Source organism: Durio zibethinus, chromosome 16, assembly GCF_047325235.1.
Source record: "Durio zibethinus cultivar Kanyao isolate XHJ-2024 chromosome 16, ASM4732523v1, whole genome shotgun sequence".
NCBI classification, from domain to species: domain Eukaryota; kingdom Viridiplantae; phylum Streptophyta; class Magnoliopsida; order Malvales; family Malvaceae; genus Durio; species Durio zibethinus.
Genome location: NC_143177.1, coordinates 5,784,167 through 5,795,621, shown reverse-complemented (window position 1 = coordinate 5,795,621; position 11,455 = coordinate 5,784,167). Strand labels below are relative to the sequence as shown.

General features: G+C 32.1%; 1 protein-coding gene across 1 annotated transcript; it reads right to left on the bottom strand.

Moving 5' to 3' along the window:
• Window positions 1-387: 387 nt before the first annotated feature.
• On the bottom strand, window positions 388-1,011 carry LOC149514245 (uncharacterized). Its single transcript, XM_089745719.1, has one exon. The coding sequence runs from the start codon at window positions 1,009-1,011 to the stop codon at window positions 388-390; it is 624 nt and encodes a 207-aa protein (XP_089601845.1).
• Between the last annotated feature and the right edge of the window lie 10,444 nt (window positions 1,012-11,455).

The following is an 11,455-nucleotide window of genomic DNA, read 5'->3' as shown; positions in this document are numbered from 1 at the left end:
TATCACGTCCAACAATGTGCCAAAGTTTCTGATAAAATAAGGCAGGCATATCGTCTGGTCCAGGAGCCTTTATTGGATGCATCTGCTTAACAGTAAAAAGGACCTCCTCTGCTTGAAACTCTGCTAGCAGTGAGTTATTCGTGTCGTTCGATACCCTTGGTTCAACTGCCTCAATTACATCATCAAAGTGGTCTTTTTTTTAGACTGAAATAGTTTCATGAAGTAGCTTGTGGCAATGTTTCTAACTTCATCCTCATCCTCGCACCAGCCCCCGTTATCATTTTGTAATCCTTTTATAAAATTTCTCCTTCGTCGTTGAGAGGCAATTGCGTGAAAATATGCTGTTTTTTTGTACCCCACCCTTATCCACAGAATCCTTGCCTTCTTCTACCAAAACTCCTCCTTATTTTCTTGGAGTATGTTAAGCTTCTCCTTGATTTTCCTACCTTTTTCAAGCATGTCATCAGTCGACCCATCAACTTGGCATCTTTCTAGCTTCTTTTTCAAAGCGTCAACTCTTAGCCGCATATTTTTGAATTTTCCTTTATGCCATTTTGCCAACTTTTTTCCTGTCTTTTGTAAGCATTCACGTAGGCCACCATGCCTTGTATCCTTCCATGCAAGTTCCACCACTTGTCGACATTTAGGCTCATTGGCCCACATTGCTTCGAACCAAAAGCTTTTCTTTGTTCTGTGTTTCCTCTTGCTCCCACTCTTTTCAGTATTCATCAATATAGGCACATGATCAAAAGTCTTGGCCACGAAATATGTGAGTTCATTATTTCCAAATCTATCCATCCATTCCTTGTTGGCTACCCCATGGTCTAATCTCTCTAGTACACTGTCAGTAGTTGTTCTTTCCTTTTCCCACGTGAACCAGGCCCTTTTAAACCCCAAATTTTCTAGTCCACAATCCTCTAGAGTGCCCCTGAATTCAATCATTTGACTGTCCCTTCTAAGGCATTCGCCAGATTTTTCATGGTTCCACAAGATTTCGTTAAAATCTCCCATGCATAGCCATGGTAGGGCACTCTTGTTCTTAAGATGTCTCGGTAAACTATAGGTTTCATGCCTCCTGCCTACTGTTGGTTCTCCATATATTCCTGTAAGTCTCTAGGGCCTTGCATCAGTTTCTTCAATTACTTCCATGTCAATGTGATTTTTAGAAAAACTCCGGAGCGACATCTGTATGCCTTCTTTCCAAAGCATAACTTGCCCCCTGCTTCTTCCTTCAGCAGTAACCCCAAAACATGCGTCCATTCTACATGTTCTTCGTATTCTGTTCAACTTCTTTTCATGTAGCTTGGTTTCACACATATAGACTAAATAGGGATCTTCCTTTCTTATCAGCTCGTGAAGAGCTCTAACTGCACATGGGTTCTCAAACCCACGGCAGTTCCAAGCAATACACCTCCTTGTTCTCGACGGGACTGGCATCCAGACTCTGCCATTTCCGCGTATAAGAGGTTGATCCCTTTCCTTCTTTTCACTTTATTTTCACCACCATTTTGCTCCTCATCTTCTTAGTCTAGTTCGTATATCCTTTTTCCTCCCTCCTAGGCTGGTTCCTTATGTTCTTCATGTTGCGCACGAGCCAACTTTTTCCATTATTTTCCTTATATTGTTCTCGCGTTGTGCTACTACACACCCTTCAGCTTCATTTATTATGTTTTGGGTTATTGCCTAGTCCCTAACATGTTGGTTTTTTTGCATCACTTATCACTTTCGGCTTCAGTTTTCCCTGGTCATCCTTCCCAGTTCATTATTCCCTGTCATGTCTTCTATTATTAAAATGTTCCCATTTGTAGGATTGTCCCCATTTGACTCTTTTGTCATAGTCAACTCCCCTACATTATCCTCCGTATTTCCCCTGGTATCTTCCCCATCAATTAATTCTCCTTCAATCACGTCTCCTATCGCATCTCTACATTCATTTAAATTCTTTCTAATCCCTACATGTACGGGTTTATCATAACTTCCACGTGAATCATGGTAATCCCGAATTTTGCGCCTTTCTTGCTGTGATTCCCCACCAATTTCGCCCCCTTCCATACTCAATTTCCGGTTCACTCTTCCACCGAGGCTCTCTTCCACCTTCGATCCTCGGACTAGGATTTCTTTTCCCCTTCCCGTATCTGCTCTGGCAGTCACTAGTTTTTCCGGTCTGCATGTTGATCCTCCATAAAAGCTCGACCTTCTTTCCCCTGGTATCTTCCCCATCAATTAATTCTCCTTCAATCACGTCTCCTATCGCATCTTTACATTCATTTAAATTCTTTCTAATCCCTACATGTACGGGTTTATCATAACTTCCACGTGAATCATGGTAATCCCGAATTTTGCGCCTTTCTTGCTGTGATTCCCCACCAATTTCGCCCCCTTCCATACTCAATTTCCGGTTCACTCGTCCACCGAGGCTCTCTTCCACCTTCGATCCTCGGACTAGGATTTCTTTTCCCCTTCCCGTATCGGCTCTGGCAGTCACTAGTTTTTCCGGTCTGCATGTTGATCCTCCATAAAAGCTCGACCTTCTTTTTGGTGGCAACACCCTTAACCATTCTCCATATTGTCTTTTTTCCTATAGAGAATCGTCACTCTTGTCATTCAGTGTGCACTCCAATTCCATGCGTCCCAGCTTGCCACAAGAATAGCAAAAAATTGGTAATCGTTCATATATTAACCTGCCACATACATCGGCCCCCTACGAGTTCCTGCAACTGAAACAAATCTTTGTGGCGGCTTTGTGATGCCATTCTCTACTCCTAGCCTCATGAAACTCCCCTTTCATACGTGGCTATCTGATTACCCATCTCCAGCAAAACCCCAGTTTGTTACCTATTCTATCCGCCATTCCTTGGTTTAGCATGTGTAATGCTAGACCATATATTCTAACCTAAAACCTTGCCCTACCAGCTTGAGATTCCCATCATAATTCTGAAACATGACTAATTAAGTTTTTGTTGAAAGACCAAGGCGATCCATCCAACGCTCCTTGCCTTGTCTTTTCGGCATGCAAACTTGAAAAAGACTAGGCTATTATCAAATTAAGATACCATTACCTCTTTTGACAGCCTCCATACCACCTTTAGCATCCCAACCATTGCATCTCTGTTTTAAGGTCTATTCATCAACAAGTTTGCCACCAAGACCTTTCTCAATATCATCTGACTCCTCTATCCCATCTGTTTCTATTCTTTCCGGTTCTTCCTCTATCAGTATAAGATTCTGCCATATGCCTTCTAGGTTCTTTAAGTCTTCCATCCTAGCCAACCCTCTATATCAGCCTCTTTTTCTGCCTTCTCATATATCAGACTTGCCACTGCTACTAGAAAACTAATCAGTTCTCAAAGACCAAACCAACGAGATTGGTCTTGAGGAAGAAGACGCTGGTACAAGACTAATAAAACACTCCTCCAGAGACCAGGCTTCTTAATTCAATAAACTTTTAATCAAGAGAATAGTTTAAACATGTCACCGACTTTTTATAAAACAAATGAAGAGAAGCACGAGCATAATTAGGGACGGATCTATTTAGACAGGACAAATTTAAGAGTACGATACGCAGATTTTATTATAATCGGAAGAGATTCTCGTGACGCTTTTAAACGGGAGAAAAAGAAATAAAAACTTCAATTACTTTTATTGCAATTAATTTATGTTTGATATTTGTTTAAATTATTTTTATTTTTTAATTAATTTTTATTTATTTTCATAATCATTTAAAATCATTAAATATCAATCATAAATCTAACTAAAAATGCATTATTTATCTTAAATAAAATAATATAAAATTTTAGTTCTTTTTTACTTGTGGAAAGAATTTTTTTTTTCCTTTAAATGGAGTCACAGTACTAAAGTAATACAAATTTTAATTCCTTTTCCATTTTGTCCTTGTTGAATTAAAAAAATATAATTTGAGATCTTTGAAAATATTAAAAACAATTATAAGGATATAATTGCAATCAAAATGGTTTATTTGCAAAATTAATTGGGACAATAGAATGCTTTGAAAAAAAAAAAAAAAACCTTAAATCCCAAAATCAAGACATTGGGATTGGGAGAGATGCAAGCAAAAAAGATTTCATGGAAAGGAATGTCAGGTTTTTTCAGCAACTAGACCATAAGATTGCTAAAGTCCTAAAATCTTTTTGCTTTTATCTCTCTCATTTATGTAGTCTAAATTTGGGGATTTAGGGTTTTTTTCAAGCGTATTTTATTCTCAAAAGCTTTTTTATGGTTGAATTAAAATGGAGATTTTTACATTAAAATTTGTTTTCTGTTGTTGGCTAGAGACAATACCATGTCATCGAACATGTGGTATTTAGGTCCATGTGGTATGCCATGTGATATGCCAAATTAAAGGTATAAATGATACATTAGTACTTGTAAGTTACTCATATTCGATTCGATTAAAACTTAAATTTTATTCGATAATTATCGAGCTAAGCTTGAGTTCGAGTAACTCGACTTATCGAACGAACCGAATTCGAGCATATTAGTACTTAGTTCGAATAACTTGCGAGTTTAATCGAATTTTTTTATTATATATATTTTTATTATTTTATTTATAAAATTACTATCTTACCTTTAACCTAAAAAACCCTAAATTTTCATTTTTTTCTTTTCTTCTTTTTCCTCATCTTTTGCATCTCACCCTTTTCTTTAAAGCTCTAAAATTTTTCAAAGAATATAAATCTGAAAAGACTTATATCAAAGGCAAAGTCATTGCGAATTCTTGCTTTGGATTCTAACATCTCATCCTTGTCATCTAAATTTGGTGAGGCTTATAACCGTAACAAATATTCGGTGAGTGGTTACAATCTTTCATTTGTATTTCTTTGCATTAGATCCTAATATGAAGTAACCATTTATCACAAATGTATATAAAAAAAATGGTTGCTTTGGCCAAGGTTGGCTGTTGAAGAATATGAGTGTTAGGCCTAGGGTTCTACAATTACTGGGTTCTAACACTCAAAGCTTAGCTCTCCTTGAATAAATTGAGATTTAAAATATATGTTTTTTTTCTTATGTTGCTAGATGCTTAAATGCAAACTTGATTGAGATTTTTGTCGAAATGAGGGCTTTAGATCTTCATTACTATCATGTATGAAATACTGATTTCTTTCACCTTTCTAGTTCTATTTGTTTTACCGACTTCAATTTTTGGCAATGGCAAGTCTAATTGAGCATTTACTATGTGCAGCTAGCTTTTTTTACAATAAAAGAAGTTGAAGTGCTTGAAGAGCTGACTTGGGTGAGTAATTACTTATAGTTATATTATTCTAAAGCTTTTAATTGATATTTGTTGTGTTTCATATTGTTAAAAAAGAAAAGAAAATAAAAGTAATGATCAGATTATTGACTTTGTATGAGGATAAATGGACTTGTATTTTTTTTTCTTATGATTCAAGTAATTATTTTAACCTAACCTTACCTATCCTCCTTTCATTTGATGATAGCTTGCCATCTTATCTACAAGGGAGTTATTTACTTAGGAATTTGACCCGAGAGCATTTTATAATCATGTTGATGTGGAATGATTAATGAACCATTCTTGACTTTAGTGTTTTGTTTCTTTTCCCACTCTGACTTAGGTTTGTACTTTTGGATGGTAAATTAGGGTCACATTATTATTATATATTGGCATTTAGGATTTGAAAATGAATTAGCCAGCTAATAACCTCATCAATGCTATGGTATTGGTTTAGAATATGCCTTTGCAATTATTTACTTCGAGCATGTGTTGGATTTTAAAGGTTTTACAATCAATATTACAAGGTGATTCTAGACAGTTTTCATACAAAATTCTGAGTGTTTAGGTAGATTATTAGGTAGTTGATCAAGACACGCATGTATGTGTCTAGATTTAGAAATAACCTTGCTTTTACTATCATGCTTACATAAAAAAATTAATAATGTCAGATAATTTTTGAATTGTAGGAAACAAAAGTTTACCATGATTTTGATATATCAATTAATATAACCATATTGATAATGTTGATATGCTTGTTACCGGTATTCAAAACTTTGGGAAAACCTGAAGTTTTGACATTTTTTTTTAGTTTGTTGTTCAGTTTCAATTCTATAATAATATTTTAGCAGGGATCAAGAATATATATATATATATATATATAGAACTTTGGTTTGGTTGTAAGCATGAAAACAATGGTGATGATGGGGCAAATGAAATAAACTAGGTTAATTAGGCAACTAGTAATCTTCTTGCATATTTCTAGCTTGTCAGTAACCTTGTAATAGTTATGGTTGAATGGATATTTTTGTTGCCAAAATTTGAACCCGATCATTAAAATTAAGAGCAAAAAACTTTACCATCAAATTTTATGTCTGTTTGAGAATGAACTTTTTTGGCTTATTAAAAAAAAGTAGCTTTTCTTTTCTTATTCATCCCACACGTGACAATTCAAACACATGAAAGTGGAGATAAAAGCCAACAGCCACATAGACATAGTAGTAGATTTTATAATATGAACCACTCTGAAAAGTGTTCTCTCATCATCAGTTGATTTAGACAGTCCCCAAGAAACTAGTTATGAAACTACATAGAAGCTCAAATTTATGCATTTTAATGAAAAAAATAGGCCATTAGCAAACAGTTCTAGTTAAACATGTTCAGGTAAGTATGACTTATCATTTAGCCTTATTTGGCAATCTTACCTAGTAATCATTTTATGAAGTGAAAATCTTGCAATGCTTTATGCAATATAGGAAGAAAGTTAGTTTTCTCTCCCACCGAGATTACTTTCCGATTTCAACTATCATGGGTCATTCATGATAAAATTAATAGTCTATATTTTCTGTAGGTTAAAAATTAATGCATGATATATACACATTTTGCTTATTTTTTGTAACATAGTCTGCTTAACTTTTTTGGCTCTAATGCAATTTTTTTTGGGCATATCATGCATGAGTATTGTTAGCAAAAGAATCTTGTTGAGTTTGGCATAATCACTCAGTGTATGGCTCCAACTAGGGTTAATGACTAGTACTTTACAAATCTGCTTCTCAAGATCAATGTAAAGGTCTACTTCTATCAAATATGCTCTATTTTTATTTTTTAAATTATTTTTACTTTAAGCAATTCCTTTTGTTGCAGTTTTAATCTTTGGTATTAAACTTGCTAACATGTCTATTACAATTTGCTCACAGCTTGGACTTTGGAAGTCCGAATTCGATATTAGCTATTGAATAAACACTTTCAATCCATGTTGTTTCAAAGGTTTTGACTATCATCCTTGGCATGGATGTGTCACGTGGCTCTCCTGGGCAGTCTGATGTCCCATCAATTACTATTGTAAGTGTTTTCTCATTCTTTATTATTATGTTTCTTGAGTTTCCATTAATTGCATGCAATTTGTATTAATAGTTATAGAGATGTGATTTGACAATCTGCTTCAAATTTTAAGATTTTTTTATTATGTTTAATTTGTTGGTGGTCAGCTTCAGGCAATGGCCTTTGATTTCCCACTATAGGGCATCCGTGCTTATGAGTAGCCTAAGGTTGAAATGATAGATTTTCTATTCAAATAAGTGTCTGACAAGGAGGATAAAGATATCATGAGGTGCGTTTCAATGATAAAGTTATTCGACTGAACAAGAGACAAGCATTGGCAAAAAATAAATAAAGAAATAAATCGAAGGACAAGTTTTTTTTTGTTGAAATTTAATTTTTATATCCTTTTTCCTTTCTTATTAGTTGGAATGTCAAGTGGTAGTTATTGAGTTGGTTTTAGTAAGAAAGTTGTGTGATATGTTTATGTTATTCTGCTGGTAATCATTTATGTCTATAGTGTTATAACTTTGGGGTCTAGTGATGTGTATAATTTGTATACCTAATGTAATTTCTTGATCTTAGAGAGGTTCTCTTGGACTTTTATACAAGTTCAAGAAATAGAAAGCTTGATCAAATCATAATATTTAGGTTTCTTTTCATTTTATATTTTACTGTTTATCACATCCGATCTGTATAATAAAAATATTTTAAATCATACATAGGTGGAGGAATACATTTTTGGGGAATTCAGGGATATAAATTTTGGTTATTGTGTAAGTTTTTATTATTATTGTTCTTGTTGCTATTATTATTGTTATTATCTTGAAAATATAATATTTATTAGGTTTGATAAAAAATAATTATAAAAGATCTCAATCTCGAGTTTGAGCTCGAGCACAAATAATCGAGGTTTTGTTGAGTATAAGAATCAAATTTATTTTTATATATTAATCGAGTTTAATTGAGTGAGCTCGAGTAGCTCGATTTTGATCTCTGGAAAAATAAAACTCGATCGAGTTCGAGCGAGTATCAAGTTATGAGTTAAGAGTTGAGCTCGAGCTCGAGCTTTTCACTGTATCGACTCGACTCGATTACACCCCTATGCCAAATCATATAATGCATGCACATTGATAAACACATTGTATGTCAATTAAGTTAGCATCCATGTGGCAACTAGTATGGGCTTTGACCCCTAACCGAAACCATTAGTACTCGTAAATGATCAATTTTCATTAAATTTAGATCAAATTGATAAGAAATAGTAAAAGAAGGGTTTAATTTAATATTTTAATAACCATATCGATTGTCAAACTTATTGAAAGTTATATTTTTATTTTAATTGATCTGATCGGTTCAAATAGTTATTTTAACCTCATATCATATTTATTGATTATATTTTAAATTTAGCATTAAATAAACATTAAATGCTGTAAGAAAATGACATTTAATGAAGTGATCAAGGTTTTAACTATCATTCATAAGATTAGAAATTCAAAATTTACTATTCATAAAATATTTTTTAAAGGAAAAATGAGAATTTCTAAATACAATTCATATTTTACTTTTCACTCTCATTCACTAAACACAACAAAAAAATAGACACAAAATTCAAAAATTTATTCTTCACAATCAAACTCTTTAAACTTATTTACCTTAACATCCTTACGTTCAATCTTCTTTTTCTTAATTTTCTTATTCTTTTTTTTCTTCTTGAGGATACTTCTCTTCTAAACTCAATCTCAAACTAAATCTCCCACATTCTCAATCCTATCCTAAAAACTTCAATCAAACCCTAAAATACCAACTTTCAAATGAAATCAAACAAACTAATTTTTTGTTATATTGTGATTAGGTCAAATTTTGTTACTAATCCTTGTACTTAATTAAAAATTGAGATTTAATCCTTGTTGCCTAATTCATACAAATGTAATTATCATACTAAACTAATGTGATAATTTTAACTCAATCATTAACTCTATTAAAAATGTTCCATTAAAAATGTTGACGTGGATTGTTGATTTATTGATGTAGTGCTTGACTATGGCCATTGACTTTGGTGGTATGGCACTTTTATTAATTAGGAATAAAACTAATGATTACATGATTGATTGAAATCCACATGGCCATTTCTATTAAACTACGTCAGCTTTATGCTTTTAATTAATTTTTTATCAAAAACATAAAATTTTAAATTTTAATCCAACTTGGCATTTTCTTTAAAAAAAAATTAAAAATTATAATAAATTTTGAACAATTACCTGAAAAGAACGGAAAGAAAATCCTAATAAAATGTTGTTAAAGAACCAAAAAAATAATCCCTAACCTGCTATTCATCACCGAAACACTTCACCACCTACCATTCATCACTAGAACATCTCGTCGAGAACTGGTATTCGATGTTTGACCCCTGACTCTATGGCTATCGAATTATCGTCCCTCTCAATTATGAAAGACATGAAGCTTTTTCTTTTTGGTCCATATCTCTTTCATTTTTAATTTGTTTGGGTTTTATAAAACAAATGTTGGAATTGTTAAAAGTCAAACCGGCTAATGTATAATGCTTAACTAAATCTCAATTGGGAAAGAAAAGTTGCCAATGCCATACCTTTTATACCTACAAGGTCAGCTTAGTTTTAAGTGTTATTGACCAATTAAAGCTAGTGGATGGATTCTTAAAGCATGCGAAGAGTTTTGGGTCATAGTAATGGATTCAGCAGAGTTTCTTTGATGTTTTCTAGTTTCTATTTTGGAGTCTTAAGTTTACGGGGTTTCGGGAGGTTTTTTTCAAATCTCAACGGTGGAAAGGAAATGGTGAGGGAAAGGTCAGAGAAAGTTTGTTGGCCATTGAAAGTGGTGGCGACAGTAGATTTAGGTTTTTATTATTTAGGTTCTTTTGGTTTTTTATGAAAAAAAATAAGAAAAGTTTAAATCGATATATCTATAAAGGAGATAAAAGGGAGCTTTCAAACAAATTTTGGTGATATTTTAACATTGGTGCACGATGGCCAATGCTATGAATGGTCATTGGAATCTAGTTTTTGTTTTTGTTTTCCGAGACATGCATGTTAGGGATATTTCTTCTAAAAGAAATTTTTTTCTTTTTTGATTTAAGTAATTATTTTTTTAATTAATAAATTTTAAAAATTAAATTTATTGAAAACTATGATGTGGATTTATTGGTATGCCACATGACATTTCGATAAATCCACATCATTAAAAGCTTCATTAATAATTAATCAAAATATCATGTCAATAAAGTCAAATGCCATGTTAATAAGTCAATGTATGTCAGTAAATTTGGCAAAAAAATTTATGGAGTTAATAATTCGATTAAAATTATTAAATCAATTTAACAAAAGAATTATATTTTTATGAATTATAATATAATGACTAAATCTCAAATTTCGTTTAAGTAGAAAGACTGATGAGATAATTTGACCATGTGATTAAATTGAAATCTGATAATTTGTAATTTTTGTATATGGTTTCATGATATACAAAAATGAGTTTCTGTAAACTTTTAAAGGCTTATGAATTTATATATTCGTTAAAAGATCATGAATATGCATACTTATAAGGTTCTAAATGCAAGAATGAGTAAAATGTAATTTGGTAAAGATTAATTAAGTAATTTCCTATTAAGGTATTTTTGTAATAAAAAATTATTGCTGCATTGAGATTTTTTGGGTTGCATTTAGAAGCTTCTTACAAAAATTAAGTCAAATTCATTCGAGTAGTCAAAATATAATTTAATGACCATTTCAATATGATCCAATTAATTGATTTGTTTTTTTATTGGTTTGACTATCAAATAGTTTTTCATTTTTTTTAGATTGAATAAGTCATCGACAATATTATTTTAATTAGTTCAAATAAAAAGTAAAGTTTAAGAGTACGCTTGTAATTTAAACGAGAAAATTTTAAATTTTAAAAATGTAAAATAAAAAATTTTAAATTGCATCAATTCAAAATGCAAGTATTTATAATTATTTTGTTTAAATAAATGTTTCTTATAAGTAAATTTATCTTATTGAATTTGATAAAATTAAAAAAATAATTATAAAATACAAATAACAATAATAGAGATAAAAATATATCATATGGATATATTTTTTAAAAACCTAAAGACCTTTCATATATGTTAAATTGTTGTTACATCAGCAA